The sequence below is a fragment of the Hypomesus transpacificus genome, chromosome 13, assembly GCF_021917145.1.
Source record: "Hypomesus transpacificus isolate Combined female chromosome 13, fHypTra1, whole genome shotgun sequence".
Lineage (NCBI taxonomy): Eukaryota > Metazoa > Chordata > Actinopteri > Osmeriformes > Osmeridae > Hypomesus > Hypomesus transpacificus.
Window position 1 is genome coordinate 12,349,478 of NC_061072.1, and position 26,447 is coordinate 12,375,924.

The 26,447-nt window shown below is 44.8% G+C and overlaps 4 protein-coding genes and 1 long non-coding RNA gene across 6 annotated transcripts; 3 read left to right on the plus strand and 2 right to left on the minus strand.

Annotated features, from left to right (window-relative positions):
* Nucleotides 1-1,026: 1,026 nt before the first annotated feature.
* On the minus strand, nucleotides 1,027-11,223 carry LOC124475226 (arf-GAP with dual PH domain-containing protein 1). The gene is made up of 11 exons (XM_047031645.1): nucleotides 10,910-11,223; nucleotides 7,701-7,831; nucleotides 7,092-7,183; nucleotides 5,818-5,900; nucleotides 4,055-4,167; nucleotides 3,816-3,962; nucleotides 3,097-3,180; nucleotides 2,913-2,975; nucleotides 2,593-2,664; nucleotides 2,165-2,393; nucleotides 1,027-2,009 (listed from the first exon to the last, which is right to left on the minus strand). Exons 1-11 carry the CDS (start codon nucleotides 10,998-11,000, stop codon nucleotides 1,981-1,983), a joined length of 1,134 nt encoding a protein of 377 aa, XP_046887601.1. The 5' UTR covers nucleotides 11,001-11,223; the 3' UTR covers nucleotides 1,027-1,980.
* A 205-nt stretch (nucleotides 11,224-11,428) lies between these two features.
* LOC124475229 (cytochrome c oxidase assembly protein COX19) lies at nucleotides 11,429-12,486 on the plus strand. Its single transcript, XM_047031649.1, has 3 exons — nucleotides 11,429-11,613; nucleotides 11,853-11,964; nucleotides 12,258-12,486. Exons 1-3 carry the CDS (start codon nucleotides 11,532-11,534, stop codon nucleotides 12,343-12,345), a joined length of 282 nt encoding a protein of 93 aa, XP_046887605.1. The 5' UTR covers nucleotides 11,429-11,531; the 3' UTR covers nucleotides 12,346-12,486.
* A 73-nt stretch (nucleotides 12,487-12,559) lies between these two features.
* On the minus strand, nucleotides 12,560-15,745 carry LOC124475227 (RNA-binding protein with serine-rich domain 1-like). 2 transcript variants are annotated; one of them, XM_047031647.1, is made up of 7 exons: nucleotides 15,637-15,745; nucleotides 15,069-15,218; nucleotides 14,729-14,899; nucleotides 14,273-14,375; nucleotides 14,032-14,185; nucleotides 13,673-13,814; nucleotides 12,560-13,016 (listed from the first exon to the last, which is right to left on the minus strand). In XM_047031647.1, coding segments are annotated over exons 1-7 (828 nt in total). In that variant the 5' UTR covers nucleotides 15,639-15,745; the 3' UTR covers nucleotides 12,560-12,910. The 2 variants fall into 2 exon arrangements, with proteins under 2 accessions (XP_046887603.1, XP_046887602.1); XM_047031646.1 differs by having other exon boundaries at nucleotides 14,729-14,893; nucleotides 15,637-15,740.
* LOC124475230 lies at nucleotides 14,838-15,179 on the plus strand. The gene is made up of 2 exons (XR_006956895.1): nucleotides 14,838-14,925; nucleotides 15,033-15,179. It is a non-coding gene; the product is annotated as an uncharacterized LOC124475230 (long non-coding RNA).
* Nucleotides 15,746-15,755: 10 nt separating the features above from the next.
* On the plus strand, nucleotides 15,756-19,362 carry LOC124475224 (solute carrier family 2, facilitated glucose transporter member 11-like). The gene is made up of 2 exons (XM_047031643.1): nucleotides 15,756-16,625; nucleotides 16,889-19,362. Exons 1-2 carry the CDS (start codon nucleotides 16,065-16,067, stop codon nucleotides 17,966-17,968), a joined length of 1,641 nt encoding a protein of 546 aa, XP_046887599.1. The 5' UTR covers nucleotides 15,756-16,064; the 3' UTR covers nucleotides 17,969-19,362.
* Nucleotides 19,363-26,447: the final 7,085 nt, after the last annotated feature.

Genomic DNA, 26,447 nt, shown 5'->3' on the forward strand with positions numbered 1-26,447 from the left:
TAGCACTTATGATCACAACTACAAATCACATCAAACACACCTAGCCCCACAAACTACAAACGTGATGTCATAGCCCCACATTTAGCCCTTGAGGCTGTACTACAAATAGCATGGCGGCTGGTTCCAGGTTCCACCCAGGTTTAATGACCACCCTGTTTCCTGTTGGCTCCCAGGCCCGGTGAGCCTCAGTACATTAGTGTCTGCTGAGTTTGCATGGCCCGACTGGTCGCCAATGACAACAGGCTGCCAGGCAGAACCAACATTGACTTATCCAGGATTCCACAGGTCTCTGGAGCCAGAGGGAAGGGATGGAGGGATACGCGGAGGAGAGGATGGAGGGATGGAGCAGGAGTGGAGAGATTGAGGAACACATCAGGAGACGTGATGCGTGCCTGTGATTTGCAGAGACTTCGCATGCACACACAAACAAACACGCACACACACACTCTGTCTCATTCAGTCTCAACTTGGCGTGCACCTACACAACTGAGAACAGGGGGCCGAAAGAGTGGAGAGTGAATGTGAAAAAAGAGTGAGAAGGAGATGAGAAACATCAGAAAGAGAGGGAAGACAACATAATGCAACAGTGCAATAGTGTGTCAGCTGTTACTGTGAGGATTGGCTCAAGCTTGACCTATGAAAGCTCTTAATCCCCCTCAACACACACACACACACACACACAGCGCTTCCAGCCATTTAGCTCCACAATGTCATCAGCACGCCATCATGTCTCACTGTACTCTTTGGTTACCCATCAGAGACTCTCCTCAGCTGTCTGGTCCTCAAGCTCTGCTCCCAACAGCTGTGGAATGGACAGCACACACACGTGCACACACACACGCACAAACACACAGCACAGCAGGATTGTGTTGACAGCATACTGTCTACATATTATTTCACATCCTCTATTCTTCAACACGTACAGTAGTCACAGCCTAGTCATGTCTGTGCTTCTATAGTAGCTCATTAAAATGGATTTGGAACTAAAATGACCAAATTCAGTGTCAAGGGGACAGCTTTCAGTAGATGTTGCTGTCTTTATTAAGCCAGAACCACTGCCATACAATCCAATGGGTCTGGGTTACAGTATCTTAGAGTGCACTCTAGTGTCAGCAGAAGTTATAACACTGTGATTTCAGGGTCTCATGTCTGCTTCACATTCAGGACAGGATCAGAGCTCACAAATCGGAAGGATCAGTAGGTCAAAACAAATTCTTCACAAATTGCTAATGACATAAATCCTGATCAAATTAATGACAATCCTGTTGTCAGACATTAAAGTGTCTTCCATATTATCTACAGTATTTTAAATAAACAGTCTTAGGATGCGTGTGAATTGGCTCAAGAGCATGGTAGTTCCTGATCTTCATGGTCTGTATATGCATATGTTTTAGTCAGCACCTCTTAATATTACAGTTAAAACAGATACCTTGCCCTAAAGGAATAAAAACTCTCAGCAACCACCATATTTAAAACTGTACAGTCAATAAATTAGTAATGTTGATACTTTTTTGTTTCAGTAAGCACAGTGAAATGACCTTTATCACGTAATTACCATAAATGACACCATCACTGAATTAGGGATTGGGATCAACCACTCACAACACAGAAGAACAAGGGGGTGAGGAGGGAGAATCCAAGTATCTTATTGGGGAGGGGGAATGGATGTACACAGGAGGGTAGCAGCAGAGGACAGCCCCCCTCTGACCTCCCTGACCTTTCATCTTTAGCCCAGGAAAAGGCATTGGTCTTGTTTGAGCTTTGGGATGGTACAGGTGGAGGGGGGTCCCTTCTTCCTTGTCTTTGTCCATCTCAGTTTCTCTCTCTCTCTCCTCTTCGACCCATCTCTTCATCTCTCCTAATCTCATCCTGACAGTCCCAGATAGTGTCCTTGACTGGGATGTACTCCGTGGAGTCTGTCTCCAATAAGACTGATTTGGTCTGGTGTTCGACATGGGTCAGTCCTGTTCACGTCCAGTTTCAGGGTTTGTGTTTGAAATGAGCCTCAACTAGAAAGGACAGATAAAATACATGGGTCCGAAAATGTTATATTGAAAAGACACTACTTTAAATGTACACATTCTTTAAGTGCATACAACAATAAAAACACAACAAATCAGTGTTATCAATGTAGAACTACATCTATATTCAGTATATCTTGTACCTGCATACTCCTGCGGCCTCATTGGTCGGTTGATGACTCTCTGGAAAGCAGCAATCCAGTCTCTCTGCTCAGCTGCCGTCTCGCAGGCAAACAGGAACTTCCTGTCGGGGGTTACTATGGTGATGCCATGGTTCCAGTGGTAGCCCTGTGTGGACGGGGGCAGTCCGGACAGGACGGTGTAGCTGTTCTCCTTACTGCCAATGAACACCTCCCCTCGCGCATACGCATCCTGACGGAGGTGGAGGGAAGGGGGACAGAGAGGGAGACAGAATGAGAGGGAGAGCCAGAGAGAGAGATGGGGGGGTGGGGGTTGGGGGGATACCAAAGAGGACACCAGGACAATATAATATGCCGTAAATAGAAGAGTGAGAAAGATGACTTTAATATCTAGGTTGTCGGAATGAAACACATTAGTTTTATCTCCTCACCAGTGGGTCCTTGAAGTACATAAGCCTTCTGTCATCCATGGTGAACCACCTCTTCTTAAACCCCTCTGTGTGCTGGAGACAGGCAGAGAGTGGAGGGAGGAGAGAGAGAGAGAGAGAGAGAGAGAGAGAGGGGGGGGGAGAGAGAGAGAGAGAGAGAGAGAGAGGGGGGGAGGCAGAGAGTGGAGGGAGAGAGAGAGAGACAGAGAGGGAGGGAGGGATGATAATGTGCACTTCAAGGATCTTTTAGATAGATCACAGCATCATTGTTAGTTTATCTTGATGAGCTGCCTTCAGATGCGGATGACAGAGGACAGTCTAACCTTGGGGCCAGTCTTCTCCATGAAGCCTTCCTTCATGAAGTTACGAGTCAACTTGGGCACCAGCTGGAAACACACAAGAGGAGATCTACATAAAACTAGTACTACCAAAAGAGAGTGAACTCTCCTATGATCCTGAAAACCCCCATCAGCACTACCCAGAATGATCCCAGTGTCCTGGTCCCACCTCTTCATCTCCTGCTCCAGGGAAGGCCACCTGGAGGTAGTGGAACCTGGCCGCCCGGATAGCGTTGAACCAGTCAACCATCTCCTGAGAACAACACAGATGAAATCAGTTCAGCTGTTTGACTGAGTGTATCCTGGGGTGATGCCAGACCGTGAGAGACTGAATAAGCATTGGGATGGATGGGCATAGATGACTAATCTTCTTATCATAGCAAGTCTGGTATTATAAAACTGCTTTACAGACACATAATCTTCGCTTTGTACTCTGTGAACTTCTTCGTAATGCTATCTATTATGGTTGGAGTGGAGCTTGTTGTAAAGCAGAGTGTCCACTAGAGGGAGCAGTGATCCCTTTCCAAACCCGTAGGAAAGCTATCGTGAGCAAGGGATCATTAAGGCTCTAAGAAAAACAGGCTGTCAGCATCTCTGTGAGAAACAGGCAGCCAGCAGGCCATCAGCACCTCTGCCAAGTGGCCTATAAATCAGAGCAGCCTGTCCTGTCCTGTCTGACTGGGACACTGAGAAGATTACTCTGCTGCAGGATTTAGTTGTAAAGTCGCTGGCAACAACATGTCTGGCAGTGAGTGTGTCTATGTGTGTGTGAGTGTCTGTGTGTATGTGCTTGTCTCGTCTTGTGCCAAAGAGTCTCTTCATTTTCTAGTTGGCATCTTTCCTCTCCCCTGGAGCACATGTACGCAGAGAGGTCAGTCAATCGCTAACTTTGGCATCACTGTGGTAGACGAAGATGTTCCTGGTGCTGTTGTCCTTCAGATAAGTAATCTGCAGACCACAGGGGTTCCCTATCTTAGCAGGCTGGAACGTGGCATTCATTGTCTCTATCTTCATCACCGCCTTGGGATCTCGTGCCTGAGGGGGAAAACACACACACACACACACACATGGGTGAGATGGAGCGTACATTTGTTGCGTGTATAAGCGTATGCGTGTTGTGTGCTTACGTCTTGCTTGTTATAATATTTCAAAGCTCCTTCTCTCTCTGAAAGGATGAACTTCCTGCTCAGGAACTGACCGTTGTCTCGACCGCGTTTCCATAGAAACCCCTCTCTGTAACCTAGAGTAGGAAACACACAAACAGACACACAAACACACACACAAAAAGACACAGCACAGAAGGGTCAATGAGACAAAAGAGCAACAAGGCATTTGAGGATACAGTTAAAGTAACTAATAGAGACGTTTGCACATTCAAAGATGATTTAGTCTGCATGTTCTTAAACTGTCTGAACGGTTTGAGATGGTTGGCGTGGATGGTCTTGCGATGTGAAAGAGTTTAACATCCCATTGATCCATCTCTGGCTGGTCCTAGACTTGCAAATGCATTGTAACTTCCAAACATGTTTGATCTTTTCAGCGTTTGATTGGAGCGTCCTCTGTTATTAAACAGGCGTGTCTTTATCTTCCTTTTACATGACTGATGACACCATCACTCCTACACACAGCTACTGAGCTGCTGGAAAAGTTATCTCTAATTATGCCAGACTCTCTGACCAAACAGTCAGACGACCCTGTGGGGGGGCTGTAAGGGAGGAGACGAGAGCAGGTCAGATGGAGGGAAGGGCGGGAGAGAAAAGATAGAAATAAAAGGAAACCAGGATGAGATGACCGAGACAAAACACATTTCCGGCCTCACATGTTAATGATATGCAGATTAAGGTTTGTTCTATTCCTGTCATTCCCCAATAAGATTTGATTCCGTCTATTTTTGGAACTGGGAGGAAGTTGTTCATACGAATGAGGTGGCTTTCATGAAGAATGAGTCATCCTTTATAGATTCTTCGTCTCTGTCTCTCTTCTTTTTCTCTCACCCTTTTTCTTATAGTGCCACACACATCCTTTCTCACTCTCTCCTCCACCATCTCTCCAAATGTATCCCTTAAATCCATCCAACTCTCTTCAGTGCATCTCTATCTCCCTCTCTCCCTATCTCCATTTCTCTCTCCCCCCCTCTCTGTGACAGATCTTGGCATCGCTTCCTTTGTTAGACATGAATCATTCACCTCCGATTCACCTCACGAAGCATTACACCATCAATCCATACTCATTCTTCTCTCCACCCGCCATGCCTCCACCCTCACCTCCTTCCTCCATTTTCTCCTTCTCCTCTACTTTCCCTTCTTTTCCTTTTCTCCTCCTCAACAAACTCCTCTTCTCCTTCTCTCTTTCTTCTCCCCCTCCATATTCTTGAGAATCAATGTTGCCATCGATCACTGGGGCCAAGCCCGGCACACACACACACAGCTAAATTGCAAAACAGGACAAACTCCTCCACTCAACCTAATGGTAAACATATGAGGTCATCTTGAGCCAATCAGAGAGTGAGAATTAGACAGAGAGAGAGAGACAGAGAGAGAGACAGAGAGAGAGACAGAGAGACAGAGAGAGAGAGAGAGAGAGAGAGAGAGAGAGAGAGAGAGAGAGAGAGAGAGAGAGAGAGATATGGGTGTACCCTATCCATGACAATGACTCATGATCATAACCATAACCATAAAGGAGAAGAATGCAAGATCAAACATCTAAGCATTCCCCTTGGGGGGAACGGGAGGGGAAAAGGGTTGTTGTCCTCTGAATGTGCTGACAATCTTTGTTTATTTGACACAAAAATATTACTTGTTTATTTTGTTTTGCAGTTTGCATGGCTCAACACTATTTACATAATCAAAGCTTTGCAGATGTGTGTGTACATGTGTGTGTATCAGCTCACCGGCAGAGTAGGGCTCCTGTTTCTCGATGAACTCAAACTCGTTCCTCTCGTACCTGGCCCTGATCCACTGCTCCCTCAGCAGTCTGTAACACACAGCGACAGTACTATAGATCACCGTCTGTCACCACTCTATCAGCCAGCAGCACGCACGCACACACACGCGCACACATAAACAGACATATGCACACAAACTGCATTTCCTCCCTTCCAGACAACCCTCCCTGCCCCTTGTCACGAGAGACAGGTTTATATGAGCTCTGATATTCTGCTTCAACTACAGTACACTTGGGGCGGAGAGACCAGCAACATCACCATGCCAACCCATCTTAACATAACCATGCCAACCCATCTCTCTCTGTCTTTGTCTGTCAACCTCCTGATTGACTAAATCTGCACATATATACCAGCACACACACATACGGTTTATATACATTGCCGTATATGTGTATACATTAACAAGGTATGTATAGTATATTCAGTAGTGTCCAAAAGTTTAAAATGTCAAGAATGTATGTGACATCACAAGAAGTTCTTTGGAACATTGTCAGATCACACTGGGATCATCAGGTTCTGCACAAACTTCCAAGCCCACGCCAGCTCAAATGCACGCTGTCATCAAAGCAAAAGGGGGACATGCCAAATACTAAGATATTCTGAAATTCATATTGATTTTTCAAAGATTCAATGTTTCCCTTAAATTGTTAAGATTATTTTATGATTTGTAATGACAAAAATATAATTTAATTAGAAATAATTACAAAATAGAAGTATCTTGACTAGTGGTCTCAGACTTTTGGACCCTACACTATATGTAAATATGTATAGGCCCAACAAGTGTTCAGTATCCATCTCAGCAGCTCTCAGCATTCACCAGATGACTGAGATGTATCAGTGCGGTCCTGACAGATATGGATGTTTGACCGCTTATCTATAATGTCTCCAGATTATTCAGATTACAATAAACCAATCAATAGATTTTGAGTCCAACGGAATCGTGTCTGTTTGACTTCATCTCACATGTGGAGGGAGAGGAGTTTTTTTGGTTCAAGCTAAATGCACACGCAGGTCCGATCGGTCAGACATCCACACAGGAAGGAATGTCCCCCGTCACGCGCCCACCACTCTGTCTCCATATCGCTCCTTCTCTCCCTCGCAATCTGGATATATTTTCCTCCGTCTGTCTTTCTATCTCTCTATCTGCATCTCTCTAGATCGCACAAGCAGACTCCCCTCGCCATCTCCCTCGGTGTGTGTGTGAGGAAATCGCAACTTACTTGCAGTCTGTGTGTCTCGGTCTGTAGTAAAATGGTGGGACCTTCTGTTCATACTTGGCCTTGGCTGTAGTGTTCCCCACAGCAGCCATGAGCTGGGAGACAGTACACACATGCCTGAGATTAGAACTCACAGACATGGGATGGGTACAGTTCAGTGGTATAACGTTTGACTGCAGATGTCACTGGTTTGAATCCCCAACCCCCTGGCTTGGATAAAAACATCTGCTAAATGAACATATTATAAAACATCACTTCAAGATGTCCTAATGACCTAAGTACAGGTATTGCAAAGTTGTAAACAAAACAAGGACCTAAGTACATGGATATATTGACAGTGGTCAACACCAGATGGCTTTCATCCTTGGAGGGATTACACTCGGTCGGAGCTCCAAGCACATCTGGACGTCTGGACAGCAGTCAGATCATCTATAAAGAGGCTCTGATTTGCTGGAGGGTTATGAGCTTCATCACACCCAACACTAACTGAAACATAGTGTTGGTCTTAAAAACTCGGACTCCCTACCTATCAACCTGCAAGGTATGGCGATTTGATTTGAGCTTTCAAAGTCACTTTGATATATATCAAAGGATCTCCCCCATGTTTCTTACTTCCACTTCGGAGGCGTCCCAGGTGTCCTTCTGTACAGCCTTGACTCTGCTGATGTGAGGGATGCTCCGGTGTAGGAGTGAGCAGGCCTGGCACACAAACACACCCAACGTCAGTGACGCCCAGTCCGGCTCTGGAGGGGTGGAGAAGGATAAAAAGAGAAGGAGGGAGGCCGTGAAGGAGAGGAAAATGGAAGTCATTAAATGTGGTGCAACAAAAGTATATGGGCTCAAGGTTGAGCTTGATACTGGAGATGCTGAGGCAAGCAGCCCCACAGATAATAGGTAGGTAAATGAAGCAAGTATAACTGGATGTGTATTAGGACACATGCTCTGTGTGTGTGTGTGTGTGTGCGTGCGTGCGTGTGGGGAAGAGAGAGAGAGAGAGAGAGAGAGAGAGAGAGAGAGAGAGAGAGAGAGAGAGAGAGAGAGAGAGAGAGAAAGTGCAGATCAGTTCTGTGTGTGAGCTGATCCATAAAGGACTGCAGCACTGCAGAATGAGATTGGGGGAAATCTTATTTGGGCTTAGCACCAGACACAGAACCGTGAGTATCCTAACTGACATACCAGCCAGACCACCAGACCTCGCTTCAATTACCAATACCACACACACAGTACAAACATACAAGCATTAAATCACACACACACACAGAAACACACAGATGACCACACACACACACCAACACCAACATGGCTGGGAGACACTAGTCATGATGGACACCTGCTGTAGAGCTGTCCAGAATGGAGGAACCAACTTTTCTTCAGACCAAAGAGCAGAAGTCAAAAACGACTTCTGCCCTTTGGTCCTTTTGACACCCAGCAGATGTGAATGATGACATACTCAGTTTTTGATTATGCAGTGAGTTGATAAAAGACTCATGGAGACAGATGGATTCTGGAAGAAGAGGACTTTTAATGTACAACCCCCCACCCCTCTCCAAGCACACACACAACCTACCACACACACACACACACACACACAATAAATGGTCTAGGATGAGATCATGTCATAATAGTTATCTCTAAATCAAACATTCACTCTTTTGGGATGCCTCTTTCTAGGCTTTGAAAAAATTGACGGTAGCATGTGTATGTGTGTGTGGGGGGGGGTGATCTTTGGAATGTGATACTAGATCCTACACACACAAGTGGAGCAGAACAACACAGCCATGCAAATTCCCACAAACACACACACACATACTGAGGTCTATGTCGGTGTGGTCGACTCAAGGGAGTCATATGAGAGCAGTGACAGAGCAAGAGAGAGCTGGAAATAGGAAAAACGATCGGAAAATCTGATTGTCTGTATTATTCTAAGTTTCCTGGGGGAGAACAGAGAAAGCTTAAATGAAGACCTTCTGAGTGTTGGGGATAAGATAAGAAACACGTATTGTGGAAATATGAAACGTTATGAGCGAAATTGAGAGAGTGGAATAAAAAAACAACGAGAGAGTCAGAAAAAGCAGTGAGAGGTAATGAGAGATACAAAGACACACCCTCTGTGTAGACCACATATCGTCCCCTCTCCTCTTTTTCTCAAGCTCTGAAACCTGGGTCAAGTGACCAGGGTGTGGCCTCAACATGGCTCTCCATGGAAACAAGCCGCATCTGCTTTTTGAATCCCCTCTGGACATTGTGTTCAAGGTCTGCATGGTAAACAAGAGACCTTCACTAATGTTTCAGTTGAAGGGCTGGGCCCTGGTTTGTTCCTGTAGTTCAGTTCTGGAGAGGTAGAACTTTAACAGCAAATATAGAATGTGCACCGCTAGCTCTGATACGCTTGTGTATGTTTAATTAGACAAAAGGATCTAAAGAGGCCATTAATTGATTAATTGATGTGCTGATCCTCTCATGTTTCCTGGACTTTTAACCCTTTTCATCACATTCTTCTCTCTCTCTCACTCTATCTCTCTCTCTCTTTCTCTCTCTCTCTCTCTCATCACATTCAATTCCTGCCCTGGTCTGAGCTTGTAGCTGCAAGCTGAGTGTGTGTGTGTTGTATGTGTATGTTCTATGTTACCTTGTTATGTTTCCTGATACAAGAATAGAGATAGTTAGACACAAAGATGCCATGACTAATGAGGCTTACAGTTTCTCTGTGCTTCAGCATGTGGATGTTGCCCTTGGTGGAGGGCACACACATGTACAGTCCTTGAGGAAGAATTCCAGCTATTCTGTGTGTGATGCAGCCAGAGGTGCGACAATCAAAAATGTCTGTGACAAGGATTTCTTGAGCTGTAAGGCCTATCAGCCATTGTTCAGTCATGACATCACTAGTATGTGTGTGTGTGTGTGTGTGTGTGTGTGTGTGTGTGTGTGTGTGTGTGTGTGTGTGTGTGTGTGTGTGTGAGCAGACATTGTTGACCCTACACAACACTGGGAAAGAATCTTCACAGATCTGTCCAATCTTTGTCTCTCTCTCTTGCTCTTTGTACCTTCCTCTCTTCTAAAAGATGAGTCAGAGAGGAGAAGAGAGAAGGGTGGAGAGTAGTGGAGGGAGAGGACTTCTCAGCACTGTAATGCAGAAGTAGTGGTGATGGTGGCTTGAGTGTGTGTGTATGTTTGTGTTTGTTAGATATAAATAGTCTACAGGAAATTACAATGTCTCTTCCTAGCTTGTACAACTGCATGTTACAAGCAAATGTAACAAACGATACTATAGGCCTAAGTCTCATGAAGATTGCTAAAACCAACTGTGTCATAGGCTACATGACAACACCCATCCCCGAAAAAACATTTCAACAGCAATAACAGGTGACAGTCATGACTCCCAGCCCTTAACATATCAGAGTTGGATCACATAGTGTCCAGACAATGGCTTCAACAACGCCAAGCGTTGTGTATGCTATAGCTAGAGGAATTTGTATTATGGTAGTTCCATTTTCAGTTCATAGTTCATTTCAAGTTCACAGCCTTATCGGCTGTAAGCCTATGCATGCATGCTCTGAGGTGTGTCAAAATATCTCTATCTGGTAAGGCCCTCCTCTGTTTATATATCGACCAATTTGTCAAAGAAATTAAGTGGGCCAAATACTCAATTATTCTGGGAATGTAGCTAGAACGATAATATTGTTTTCTAAGTGACCTGATGGAATATATGACAGGTGCACCTGCCGACACCTGCTTCTCGTGCAAACGCCAGAACAAGAGAGAAAAACAGTCAAAGCGTTTGGCGCGCCTATAATATTATTTCTAACTGCTGGTTTTCTCACCTGCATTGCCGCAGTCCGCGCATACATCGTTGCCAGGTCTATCCAAAACGTCTTGCAACAGCCGTTTATTCCCCTCGGGCTCCGAGGCCATAGTAAGTTTATTTTTTTGTAGCCTCACCCTTTTAGAAAGATGTGGACAAAAGAGGACGTTGCCTAAATCTAAACACTTAGTTTAAATCTTGATTCTTTGAAATGAAAATTACATTTTAAACTAAAACGTGAAAAATATGATCTAAGCCTGACGGATGGCAAGTCTTTCTTTCTCCTTCTCGCCCCTGACAGCTCAATTACAGTGTCTCCCTGACTGCATAATCTCAAACGGGTGGCATCCCCTCCCGGTTTCTCTGGTATTGGCTTCTGCAGCTGAAGCGAGACCTCCAGCGGAGGTGGACTGCCTACCCGTTTTTACTTTTCTGTCTCTTTAACAGTCAGTTGCCATTGCCAATTGCAGATTTATCGTTCATTTTCTCATCGACATATTCTACGGATTGATTGTTTATGTCTGTTTAAAGGAACATACGTCATCGGTAGGGCGACAGGAAGTTCGCCGTTTTCAGCTAAAGGTCGTGTTTGTTTGTGTTGCTGCGAGTTAGGGTTAACTAAGCTTTCCATATAAATAATCATGTCGACTGCTATGAACTTTGGAAGTAAGTCCTTTCGGCCTCGTGCCCCAGACAAAGGATCTTTTCCTCTGGATCACTTTGGTGAGTGGCTGACAAAATGGAAAAACGAAGTTAACTACAGTGACGGCTTGAAAATGCGCAATTTCATCTGGAATCAAATCAAACCTTGAGTATTAGCTTACATTTGTAAATTCGAGTAAAGCGGTAGTCCTTTGACAAGTACTGTTCTCAAACATTGCCACTCATGTTGTCAGTTACATGAATGCACGCCTGTTTAGTAAACCTAAGTTTATCTCTATAATCTTTGTCTATCACAACAGGAGAGTGTAAAGCCTTCAAAGACAAGTTCATGAGGTGTTTGAGAGACAACAGCTTCGATAACTCCAAATGTAGGCTCCAGTCGAAAGACTATCTAGGGTGCAGGATGGACAAGTGAGTAATTGTTTATATAGTTCACACAAAGGCTCCCTGCTGGGTGTTTAGTTTTAGAAATCATTGTTGATTTGTTTACACACCCCAAAAGAGCATCAAGCAAGGTGATATTTAGGGGCACACACACAGTACAATACCACTCGTCAGTATTGCTTCCATCCACATTGCCCCTTTCCCCTCTTGACACACAACCACCACCCTTAAGCTTGCAATTTGTAATTGCAATAAGCACGAGTGCTGTGTTTAACATCTCGTACCTCTTCTTACCATTCCTCCTGTCCTGTGTGTTCTAGTCAGCTGATGGCTCGGGAGTCTATGGAGAGACTTGGCTTTAAGGACGTGATGGATCCTCCCATCCAGGACAAGGAGGCTAAACCATGAACTACAGACTGGGACAATTAGACACAGACCCTGAGATGTTGAAGAGTGACAGTGACTTTTGAAAGTGAAGCCTATTGGACACCATGTACATACAATTTAATTGTAATGTTTTGTTTATAAATATTTTGGTTATTTAAAGTATCATGGCTTGGGTGCTCTGTGACCTACTGCATAGCTACTTAGTTATGGTCAAGTTTCTGACAAACAGGTTGGATATAATTCAAACACTCATGAAATTTATTGTCAGCACAAATACAGGCCAGATCCATGTGGAGACAGACCAACTATGATGGGGGACTTCATTAAAGCAAAATTTAGCTACGTTTTACTACAAAAAGTAAGTAATACAAGAATCCTGTAAAAACACAGATTAAAAAGATACAGATCACATTTCCGTCTTCCACAAGATAGGACACCAAGAACCACAGTTTGAGGAAGCGGATCACCCTTCATCTGACGGGGCTTGCATATCATTAGCCATTACATAACCACGATGTCTCCAGGCTTATAAAACTATGCTGAATACCCAGGGTGAATAAAGGGAAGGGGCAACAGTTGGAGGATGTTAGCGAGAGGAGTTGGAGCTGGAACGCGAGCGGTGGCGTCTGCGCCCAGGGGACCGGGAACGGGACCTGCGTCGTACAGGGGACCGTCTCCGTGGAGACCGTGACCTAATGAAGACAGAAGGTGTGAACAAGATTTTACTTCCTGGCATCCAAGTGGAATCATAAGCATCTAAAATATGACAGGAATTTAGAAACGTGGGCCTAATAGACCCTTTTATGACCTACGTCAGAAGGTATGCGCGCGCATCCTGGATGCAAAAAAGCGGCAATTTCAGCCACAGTTAGTGACAGTGCAAGTGGATTTTGGATCTATTGTTAAAAAAAGGCAATCCTGGGATGCCAAAACAGGTCAACTAAAATAAAAGGTCTCAATTTCTACCGCATTCCATCGGGGAAAAGACCGTTTATGCAAACGGGGAGATTGAGGCTTCATAAAACGAGTTGACTGGACTGAAGACATCATAATAAATACACGCATATGTGGGGCGCATTCTATATCCGCTAAGTTAATTTTGTTTATGTTAGCTAACTTAAAATGGTGTTACTTACGCCATTTCTTTTGCATCTAAAATGTGTGCGCACACTACATGGCATGAGCATTGTTTACCAACGGAGAAAGGATTTATAATATAATCCTATTTAAACACCTGTGATGCAATACTTGGAATATATTTGTGAAACACAGCTCAGAGGTCAGACTCGAGGAACTAAGGACCAGGTCCATCGTGGTTCTGAATGAGACATCCACACTGAGGACTGACCTTCTCCTCATCCGCGGAGGGGTGCGACGCCACATGGGTGGAGGAGGAGGCATCCTGCGAGGAGGGGAGGGTCTGCGGGGGATTGGGCGCGTCCGGGGAGCCAACACGGCACTGGCTGTGATCTCCTGTCCGTCAATCTGACCTGCAGACACATGGGCGAAGACCGATTGAGATGGAGTTACATGGACATAATGACATTTATATTTAACTGATAAAAATGAGTTTGTATAAAATGTCAGATATGCTAGCTCCAGTTCTGCCTATTAGGTTTTGACCATAAAATCAGTAGTGCTGATTTTAATTAACATGCGCATTTTAATCCAATTGGGATTACTCATACAGTGGATTGTTCCACCAACCTCCATCCATGTGTTTTAGAGCCTTCTCAGCCTCCTCTGGCGTCTCAAACTCCACATAGGCATGGCCTCTTGACAGGTGGGGGTGGAGCCTTTCCATAGGCATGTCAATCATCTTGATCTTCCCATAGGTGGAGAAAATCTCTTGGATGTGGTCCTTAACGGAGGGAGGGAAGGAGAGACAGGTAAACAAGACACTGAGCCATAGAGCCAGAGGGTGCCAGTACAGGGTGTGTCATCTCACCTTGATGACGTTCCTGGTCAGGCGTCCCAGGTAGACCTTGGTGGGTCTGGGACTGGGGCTCCTGCGACGCCTCTCCCTCTCATCCTTCTTCACTGACTTGGACCTGCAGGAAGGAGATATAAGTCAAAACGTAATCTACTTGGTACCTACAACTTCTACAGTCACTAGGGTGAGAACATTTTTTTTAAACACATATGAAAGCAAGTCTGGTCTTTGATAAGTCTGCACAGCCAATCTGAATGTAAATTGTGTTTAGGGCAAGTGCAGCGTACTTGAAAGTGGTGAACAAAATGGAGGTTTATGCAGATTTGCTCATCAAATATTTTCAGGAGTATGTTTGGTTACCCTCAAACACCATGCACAACCACCCACATAATTGTGAGATGCATGTTTCCTACTTCGAGCATAGGCTCAAAAAGTCCTTGGATACATTCAGTTGCCATTCTGGACACTTACTTGGAGCGTGAGCGCCGACGGTTGTCGTGGCGCCTGCGGCTCGGGCTGGGCGATCCAGAGCTGGAACTGGAGGAGCGGGAGCTGGAGGACCCGGAGCGACTTGAACCTGAGGAAGAGCTAGAACCACTGGAAGACCCAGAGCTGGAACCAGAACTGCTGCTGGAGCTGGAGCTTGAGAGAGCCGGGGGAGAGAACAGGTAGGGGGCAGCAGAAGCTGATTATTGAGAACTTTATTGAGTGATCAGCACTTGGTAGTTTTCGCTCAATTTAACACGATATATCACTCCCTCTCCTCTTCACACAGACTATTTGCTAGCTTCATCTACATTTGAGGTCTCACCTGCTGCTCCCACTAGAAGCACTGCGCCGTTTACGACCCTTGTCCCTGCCTCGATCCTTCTCAGCTCCCTCCTTCACCGTCCCTGTTTTCTCTTTTCCTCGTTCTTTAGCCTTGTCCTCTGGTCGTTCCCTTTTCGTCGGAGAAGGCGCCCTATTAGACGACAAAACGCGATTTCGAGGTAATTTAGCTAACCTTTGTTGGATATCAAGCAAGATCGTTAGTTAGCTACAAGCAAATTGCAATAATACTGTATATCAAGATACGGTATCAATTGCTTATAACATTTATTTTGAACATTTAGATAGCTAACTGTATCCTTCTTTCTACTTTGTTTGTTTCTTGTTTCCTTTGACTAGCTGGATAGCAAACGCAAATTACTAACACGCTAGACTAGCTAGCTAATTCGTAGCTAGTTGTTGTAGCACGGACTCAAGTCAGCGGTCTCTGTCACTTGTGCTACACAGATATGGCTAGGTGGACGTGTAATCGAATAACTATTCACCGTAAATAAATTCATATTTTCACACGACTAGAAGTACAATTAGAAGTAAAATTAACACAAACGTACATCTTTTCAGTCCCGCTCAGATTGTTCTCCCTTTTATCGTTGACTCGTTGCGAGAGTCGCACAGAGATGACGATGTCGCAGCAACAGTGATTCGTCCTATGTGATTGCGTGATCTTGTGCAGTTTTTGTTACACTCTGCACATAAGCAAAGGACTGCGCAACAGTAGGTAACAGGGGACATCGAAGCCGCGCACCATAATGTTCCCTTACAATGAATGACCAGAAGCTCATTGAATTGGTTCGGATAGATGGTAAGGTAGAACAACACTTTGTCAATCAATTTTCTGTATATTTTAGAGCACTAAGACCAGTGCATTTAAACAGGCTACATTAATACTAAGTAGCCTAATCGTCATTTGAATATTTTGCCCACGTACATAACCGTGAGCTTTGATAAAGGCTAAATTAAAAAGCCCCCTGCCTTTTAAATGATTGTCAATGAAGATCCAGTGCCCCAGGCAGAGAACTACAAGGAGAAAAGTCCAACTGGCAGTTCTAGAACCCTTGCTCTGACAGTGTGCTCAGCTGCCATTGGTGGGACCTTCCAATATGGCTACAACCTGTCAATTATCAACGCCCCCACCAATTACATCCAGGCATTCATCAATGAAACCTATCAGGAGCGCTGGGGAATCGGCTTGGACGTCTCTCGGGTCACTGTAATCTGGAGCCTTATTGTATCTGCTTTCTCACTGGGTGGCTTAGCTGGAGCCCTGCTTGCGGGGCCAATGGCTGTGCATTGTGGTAGGAAGCAGTCACTGTTGGTCAACAACATCTTTATGTTTGTAAGTTCCCTGTTGGTGGTGACCAGTAGGGCAGCAAGATCTTTCGAGATGATTGTTGTGGCTCGGTTCCTGGTAGGGGTCAATTCTGGGGTCAGCATGAACATCCAACCCATGTACTTTGGAGAGAGCGCACCCAAACACCTGCGAGGAGCTGTGACGTTCTCCTCAGCTGTCTTCACTGCCTTCGGTATCTTCATGGGACAGGTGAGGTAAAAGCCCTGGAAGGGGCAGGGCCAGGTGATGTAGAAAGACTGGGACAGGTGAGGTAAGCCTTAGGGCAGGGACAAGCGAGGTTTAGAGGGCTGGAAGAGGAGAAGCCAATGAGGGGGCAGGGCCAAGTGAGGTAAGACAGTTTAGGTATGAAGGCTAGGACAGATTGCAATGCTCCATCTTCTCTGTTATTCAAGCCAATTGTCTGCATTGTGTGGAGGATGGATGCAATAACACATACTTGTGTCTGTCTGCAGGTGATAGGTTTGACTGAGCTGCTGGGCAGCGAGCCCCTGTGGCCCTACCTGCTGGCTAGCAATGCTTTGCCGGGCTTCCTCCAGCTCCTCACCCTCCCCTGGTTCCCGGAGAGCCCCCGCTACCTCCTCATTGACCGGGGGGACTACCAGGCATGCGCACTGGCCCTGGGGAAGCTCCGTGGGGGTCGGCCCCCTGTGGGGGAGATGGAAGAGATGCTGGAAGAGCAAAAGGCACTAGCGGTATCAGCTGGCCGCTCTTCTGCCAAGACCATCTGGGAACTGTTCTCGGACCGAGCCCTACGACCCCAACTCCGGACAGTGATGGTCGCCAGCAGCGCTATGATGCTCTGTGGAAATGACGCCATCTACTTCTACGCTTCCTCTATCTTCCTGCAGGCAGGGGTGCAGCCTAATCAGGTCCAGTATGCCTGTATTGGTACAGGGGCCTGCGAGTTTACTGCTGCTATTGTATGCAACCTGCTCATAGAGAAGGTGGGACGCCGGAGGCTTCTCATGGGTGGCTACGGTCTGATGGCGTGCTGGGCGTTGGTCTTTACACTGGCGCTCTCGTTAGAGGGCACGGTGCCAGGCATGCCCTACCTCAGCGTGGTCTGTGTGTTCGCCTACATCCTCAGCTTTGGTATGGGCCCGGCGGGGGTGACCGGGGTGCTGCCTGCCGAGATTTTTGATCAGGCGGCGCGGCCAGCCGCCTACATGGTGGCAGGGTCCCTCATGTGGATCAGTCTCTTCCTGGTTGGGATGGTGTTTCCGTTTGTGGTCAGAGGGCTGGCAAACCTGTGCTTCCTGCCTTTCTTCTTTGTGTGCGTGACATCGTCCCTGTTCATGGGAATGACTCTGCCGGAGACCAAGGGCCGGAGTCCCGCGGAGATCAGCTTAGAGTTTGACAGGCTGAGGTTGAAGGACCAGAGGGGTGCTGGGGGCCAGGGAGGTGATCCCAAGAAGGAGCACTATCTGCAGGGTCAGCCATGTCCTCGCTCCCTTCCACAGCTTCAATTACTTTCAGAGTCTGGGGATGGAGATTGGGAGGGTGGCCCAGCTGACCCAAAACCTGCTGTATGAAGCAGAGTATTGAACCAATGAGAAAGTTGCACTATTAATTTATTTATTTATTCTGGTGCGTGAAGCCATGCTGTATTTACAGTACATAATATTGTACTTAGTTAAAGCCAAATGTCCTCTCATGCATTGGTGAAGTTCTAAGATGCTGTTGGTTTGATCCAGGTGATGGGGTTAGCTCAATTCACACTTGAATGATACTGTAGAAAGAAGAACATTATGTAATTATATGAAAAGGATTTAAATTATTGTATTTATTATTTGATTATCATAATATATGTCATAATCTTCAGTTGAAACATCACCAAGGTAGCCAAACTGTGTGTTTACTTCCTGAGAAGGATTGTTGTTTTTGGTGACAATCAGCTGAGATGTGCCAACTTTGGTTATTACATATGTAAGAATGCCTTTGTTTTAATGTGTGCAATACTGTATGCACTTCCAAATCGGTCATGTGACTATATCCAAATAAATGCTGTTTGGTGTTATTTAGGTTGTTTTTAAATGACCACCAGCAATGCATGTTACAGTGGTTTGAGTCTTCTGATCAACCTGGTGGAAATGACCCACTACTTGAATGAACCACATTTGTTTGAATTTTTTTGCACTATAAATAGGAATCACCCCGCAGATAGAATCATGTATTCGTCATTACATGCAGCTCCACTAAATAACCACTAGATGTCACCATTTGTCAGAGGAAACCATATATATTCTCAGGATTGCCAGTAGCTTTGAATATGTAATCTAGCTGCACTTCCGCACTTTTACGTGGTTACTATAGTTATCAAACGCATGATTTGCTCAAGATTGTTCTTGTAATCATTATTCTTGTGTAACTTCTTCAACTCATTTCATAATAGTTTGGGAAAATCAAGATTTTGGATGTTTTGTACTGTCGCCTACTGTAACTTATTTTAAGAACAATAATGAAGCTCTGACAATGAAGTCTGACAATCAAAAAGAATCTCTCAACTCGAGAGAAAATGTTGCATTAATTAATTAGTGATGTAGCCTACTCCACGCATATCAGCTTTCCCCGTCTTTTTCTTCATTGCACTCTTGTACTTCACATTAGTCTCCATATTTCCCCATCTCTCTCTCCACCGTCTGTTGCTTTATCCCCATCTCTCTCTTTCCCATCGATTTCTCTTTCTTTCTCCCCTCTACATTACCACAAGTCCTATAAGCCTACGTTGTGCTTCCCACATAACTTTATGGCTGTTATTTGTAGCTGTAAAGAAGTCTCTTACTTTAACCAATTGCTGTGAAAGTAATGACAGCCCTCTTCAGCTGTATGAAGCATTGCCTGTATGCATGTAACTGATATCGCTCTAACCATTTCTACCTGTATGTACTGTATATTTATGCACCAGATGGGGATTAGCCGGGCATGACAGCTCAACCGAATTCTATTCAATAACTGTAATTTCCCTGCAATGTTAAAATCCTAATAAAACTGAAAACTTTATGGATTTCTTATCTAAGTTCCTTTTCCCCAGTGTGTAGAAGGTAGAGCCTATAGGTGGGGAGCGTTTTAGGCCAACCATTAGAGAAGTGACAGAGGATAGCTAAGTGACACAGTGGTGTCCCTGGAAAGGTCCCTGGTCTTTTCATTGTATATTATGATAAAGCAAGCAAGGAGTCAGCGTTTTGAGGATGAAAGCGCACAAGTTCTTTACTTGGAAGTAAACATGAGTACAAAACAAAGGTCAGAGGGCACATGGCCATGGAAAACAAAACAAAGAATAAGACTTCACAATGAAGTCAGAGACAGCTCTGCCTATATAGCCATCATAGTCCAACACAAGACAGGTGCGTCTTAGTATTCCGGTGACGCAGATCAGCGCACCGACCCTGTGCGATCTGTGACATCCACGATGCTCCAGAACATCTGGGTTTATAAAGGATGTGGGGGGACTGACATGAATCTGAAATGTGATCTCTAGGAGTATGGCAGGTCTCGTTTCTCATGTTATGCTGCAGGAGATGTATAGGGTTCACGAAGACAGACAAAAAGGTCCACAGACACAGACATGGGAAACATCTGCCGAAATAGTCCGAAGCTTTCTATAGAGGATAGGTAACTCAGGCTGTTTTAGGTGGTTAATTGATAGGATTTCAGCTGTTTTATTGAAGCTAATGACTCGTTGCTGAAGGACACAAATAATGACTCAACTCACACAAACACTACACAGATTAGTCACACATTTTCTAACACTCAAACATGTTTATTAGTGCACTCAGGCACACACATATTCAGAAAGTGGAAAACACTTATATCATGACGACATCCTCCCATGGCTGGTTCCAAACCACTGAAGGAAGAGGGACCAGTGTGTGCACAATTGTGTCCCTAGATATATTAACCAAAGAGAGGGTCATGACATTTTGTAGGGCTCGTCCACTGCGAAGAGTTGCAGAGTCCATTGAAGAGTTATGTTGTGATTTTGTGACAAAACATATAGAAACTTTCAACAAAAAGTGTAGATAATGACTTATGATTAATTGACATATCATTACAAATGAATATGACAGTTGGAGAGACAGGGTGCTCAATGGGTGCTCTATATGTCGAACCTTCTCCTCAGCTCTTATCCAGTTGCGTCTCACACTAAGCTGACTCCAAGACTATTTCCGGAAAAGGCCATCATCTCCTGAGAGACGGAAGCTGTTGCCACTGGAAGAAACTTTAAATTCAGTCCTTCAGCTTATGAAACACATGGAAGGAGGGAAACTATGACCATAAAAGGATGGAACGAGAGTGAACGCCTGTGCTTTTCAGCTTTTTGCATTTTCATTTGCGTCAAAACATGACCATGGATGTATGCAGATCCAATTTCCATCATGACTATCAACATAGCCTTCTCTGCTTCTCACACTTGAGTAGTTTATCTGTAACTTAACAAGATCCTTTTTCCTTTGTGCTGTGGGAAAAAAAATGAATGAATGAAACGAGCTTACTGACTGTTTTGCGGTTACTGCAGCAACCAGGAGTGGAACACAAGGATGAAGAGGTTTGGTCTTAACACTTGTATGTTATTTGCAGAGACTGGTAATTCTTACTGAGAGGAAGAGAGACTGTCAGTTGCCTGGCTTCTGTTTGAGGGAGAGGAGTGAAGAGAGGTTTGTCTGCACCCACCAACCCCTGGAATCTACCCATGACTGACAATGCTGTTGTGTGCTGGCAGGGTGTCAGGATAATGGACAGTATGACATTCTTAGAGGAAGGTGTACTTGGCTGCACATCCTAGTGTCCTTAACAGGGAACATTAGCTCCCATTGTAGCTATCACCCTGTTGAGAGACTGAAAGAGAAGGTGAGGAAGAAGGAGGGAGGATCATAGAGGCTTTTCTGAAGCTTTTCTTTTACTGACAAGGCTGATGGTATAGTTCTTGAGGGATAGATTGTCATGAACCCGGCTGCCTGGGAAGTGACAGGTGAACCCAAATGCAACACTCAGATACTGATGTGAAATGAACCAGCTTTATTGTAGCCACACAGAGGGTGATGATTATGAGATCCATGGATGCCAGACAGGAGGGACTGAGGAGAGAGCCATAGGTCGTAGAGGCGAGGCGAGGCAACCATCTTGCCCTCCCTACCATCAAAGTAGCAATGTTGAACTGGCGATGAGTCTGTGGGAAGATGAAAATGAACTGTGCTGGTAATGATGGATGGGTAACAGGTGTGTCTGGTTGGGAGGTGAACTGGAAGATGTGGACCGGAGTTTTGGGGTATGTGACCTAGAACACAGGCTGGACAGACACACACAAAACCAGGACTGGACTAGACAGAAACATAACTTAAGGAGGAAACATACACAACAGCACACATACGCAGTGCACATTCATATAAGGAAGGTCATGATATCAGAATGTTTTGCCTTTGGGCTAAGCTATTCGCCTTGACAGGGGCTCATTAGGGACTGTCATAATACCACACATTCAAGCCCCAGACGAAAGAGCTTAACCCACCTCACCGAACTATTTTTGCTGAAAACAGAACCACTATGGTTGAAAGATGCTCTATTTTTCCTCCACCTGAATTTTTATTTCCCAGAAGGCATGTATTCCATGACAGACGGACAGTATGGGGACAGATGGCACTTGAATAACAACTGCGTCTGGCTTTGGTTTCTAGCCAGCGTATCTTTTACAGTTAAGAATCATGGTTATGATGTACAAGATTGTTCAGGTTGGAGCAGCAATGTGGGGAGCAAGGACAGCCACAGAGTGTGTCTCTCTGTCTCTGTCTCTGTCTCTGTTGCTATCCCTCTCTCAGTCTCTTTCCATTTATCTTTCTATTTATACAGGCATTGACAATTCACAACATCTGTGACTTTTTCCACATCACTAACTGATTAAAAAGGAAACATTCAGATTTATTATTTCATTACCTTTTTGTGCTACTGAACCCTTTCAAATCGGGCTGAGAAATTTACATTTAGTCATTTAGCAGACGCTCTTATCCAGGGCGAAATATTGCATAGGTAACATTACACGTCATAGATCTGAACTGGAGTTTTAATTATACAGTATGACACACTCTGGACACACTCAGAATATATTTTAAATATGAATGACCATCAGTTGAATGGGCTGAGGACCAACTCAATCATCAACTACTGAGAGTGGGGCCCCTGATTAGTGTTGGTTGTCTTTGTGAAATCAGGCTCATCTTGGCAAAGAAGAGAGCTATAATTAGGTCCTTTTCACTAGTTTCTAGTAAGGGACTTTATTAGTATTAAACGCTATGTTCCGTTCAAAGGTGGTATGAACAAGTGAGCTCCAGCTGCCAGCCCAGGTAGGAGCATCTTCAGTACTGCTCCTGTCCCTGTCAGAGGTCAGGTAAGAGACAGCTGCCAGCCCAGGTAGGAGCATCTTCAGTACTGCTCCTGTCTCTGTCAGAGTTCAGGTAAGAGAAGGGAAAAAGGACAAAGGACTCTCTTGAATCATTCAGGCCTGAAAATGGAGGGATGAGCAAAAAGAGAATGAAACTGATAGGGTAGGTGAAGGGCGAGATGGAAGGAGAGTAAGAGAGATAAAGAAAGAGTAGATCAAGGCCTTTATCGTCTGACTCTCTACAGTGCATGTTGACCTTCGCCCAGACCTCCATCAGCATCACATGTCTGGAGAACAGGGATGGAAGAAGACGCAGGTGGAGAACCATTGATAAATGGAGGGCAGATAAAAAATCAGGAGAGAAAAGAGAGAATGGGAGAGGTTATTTTGGAGAAAGAGATGGAGATGGAGAGAGAGCAGGTGCGCATATACAGTATATCATCATCACAAAAATAATGGTAATAGACAGAGAGCGTGGGCGGAGGGCGGGTGTACGCAGTTGCGGGTGTGTGTGTGGGGGCGGGGGGTGAAGATGGAGAGGACAAGTTTTAAGCAGCGGCATGCCTGGCTGCACGCAAATCCATCATGGTGGCACCAAGGTGATTAACATTGCCTCCTCCTGTCAACCTAGCACACCACACACACACTCTGATTAATAACTACTATGGGATAAAACACAGTGGGTTTGTAAGATGAAATTCATGCGTGCTCACTCGCTCTCTCTCTCCTTTACTCCAATGTCTTCTTTCCTTCTACCTTTTTTCCTAAAGACAAACACTTAACTTACATTAAGTCATTTAGCAGACGCTTTTATCCAGAGCGACTTACAGTAAGTACAGGGACATTTTTCCCGAGGCAAGTAGGGTGAAGTGCTTTGCCCAAGGACACAACGTCATGTGCACCGACCAGGAATCGAACTGGCAACCTTTAGATTACTAGCCCAACTCCCTCACCGCTCAGCCACCTGACTCCTCTTAACTGTAAGCAATAATAAAAATTAATAGGCTACGGTATTTGACCTATTGTTGTAGCCTGCAGATGATGATGTTATGATGATGTTCATGATCACCTTAGCCTATGCATAGGCTATCGTGCAGTGCAGACCGTGAAAACGCTTACTGTAGCTTTCTAGCATGCTCACACACACCCTCACACATCTAGCCTATATCTACATGTTTCTGTAGAACATTTTGAAAGAGGTCAAGCAATGCGCTCATATTATCATCGTTGCTGTTGACATACACTGAAAAGCTACAGATTTCCGGATACATTTTATAACCCTAGTCGGATAATGAACACTGACTCTTGACGGAGAAACAAATAATATGCTCTCTCACTGCTGAGGGCCATATGTGTATCTGGCAAAAATGAGTTTGTGAATAGCATCGGTTCAAGCAGCACTTGTGCCGCGATTCCGCGAAACATTCAATGTGTAATGAGCACCGAGCAGATGAACTCAGCGCCTGATTAGGTTTTCACACACTGTGGCTACTCGACAACGAAATGAACTCCGAACGTTGGACCTTCTGTTCCACCCTTAAGGGAATGCATTCAAGCTGTAGCTTGTGTGTGTTGTGTGTGTGTGTGTGTGTGTGTGTGTGTGTGTGTGTGTGTGTGTGTGTGTGTGTGTGTGTGCGTGTGTGTGTCTGTGTGTGTGTGTGTGAAAGAGAGAATGAGACAAGTGTGAGTAACATAGAATACCTCCTACACAAGCACATACCACAGCATGCCTATTATACTCTTGCTGTCCATTATACACATGCCTTTACTCACAAATATGTTTTCACAAAAAGTGCTTGAAAGAAGTTGACCTTCTGACCTGTGTTTTGAAGACAGAGTATCACCAGGTCCAGGAAACAGTTGAGTAGAGTAAGACTGTTCTGATTCAAAGCAACTGATAGTTTCTCCATTCACATATAAGAGCCACTGGCTCGATCTTCAATCTGTGGAGTGAGCAAGCAGTAGGAAATAGGGGTTCTAGCAGACGAGGCAGTTGGAGAGAAATGCTCAGTGGGGAAAAAGGTTTCTCAGAGGTTTACTCACTGTAAGTGGCTCTGTGACTTCAGATGCATCTGTGCCTCCAAACAAAGAGCAACAGGAGGATTGGAAGATGAAAACCTTCTTACATGTTGATTAGCCCTCGCCAACAGCTTGGGCAAACAGAGATCGAGCAAGCAGCTTTAAATAGTCAACTGAGCCTTCTGTGAGTTCACTTCTGAAGAGAAGAGGATGAGGGGGAAATGACATATCGAACAGATAGAGACAAAGGTAGAGGGTGACAGAAGATCCAAATATCCTTTGGGCTCCGAATCGAAGTGTCTGTGCTGTGTGGCAGGGATATATTAGTCATGTCTCCTTGGGCGGACCTGAGGGGTTTGGAACTTAATAGCTGGGATCTACAGAACATGCTCAGACACTGTTGCGTGGAGAGAGTTACTTTGATGAGTAATAATAGTTTGAAGTAAGTAAGAATAATGAGAACAGCTTAATTAAGACTGCTCTCTGAAGTGTGCAAACCTACACATCCACCCCATCTTTCCTTCCTTCCCTCCCTACCTTCCTCTCTCCTTCCAGTCGTCACTCCACTTGGCCCTTCTTCCATCTTTCCCATCCTCTGTGTCTTCATCAACAGAGGTTGTAGAGATGCACCAAGTGCTCGGTGCTCGAAACAGGCTGATACAACATGGTCTTCCCCCATTTTATTTTTGGGTTGAATTTATTGATCACTGTATAGAGTGAATACATAGAGGTCAAGATCATTTTTACCCACAGACTGAAGCAGAAGCACACAAGCGCAGGTGTACACACACCGACACAAATGAACAAGCACACACACATACACAAGCAATCATGATGTAAGTGATAGTACCCGTGAATGCACAGACACACTAAGAGGAGAAATAGAGGATACCAGATAGAGAATAGGTTAGATGAGCCCATGGGAACTCTCCGATTATTAGAAAATCTTGTCAATAGAATGAGTACACAATGAGCGAAGATGGTTAAGCACGCACTCACACACTCTCACTCACTGTGTGCCCTTCATACAATGAGAATGAGTCACACAGAGACATTGATGTAGTTCCAGTGGGAAGATCAATGTCAGTTCTATTCGCGTCCCCCTTGCTCTCCTTGACATAATGCCAAGCATCCCTTTCAATCAACCACCTGTAACCCACTTCTAAGGGCAGCACACTACTAGGTTCGTAGGTGTGATGGGATCGATAGTGCGCCACTGATGAAAGGACAGACAGATATTGTATTTAAAAAAATTGAACATTTTCATAAAATTAAAGTGGTGATTCCTGTCACAGTCAAGACCAGTGGAGGATGTTAGTGAAAATATCGAACTACCAGGATTCTTTGTAGCCACATCTGTTTAGAATGTAAAGAGCTTTAATTGCTCCCATCTCATCTCTTAGAGTAATTACTGAACCCCTCTATGAACATACTGCTAGTCGTTGCTGAAAAAGAACTTGACTTTCCTTAATTGTCCATGTGGTGTGTGTACCTTGTGTATATGTATTGTGAATTTTCTTTTAATAATCTACCTAACATAGCAGGAGTGTGTGTATGTGTCTGTATATGTGTGTGTGTATGTGTGTGAGTACATCTCATTATAAATGCTTCTGGTGTAG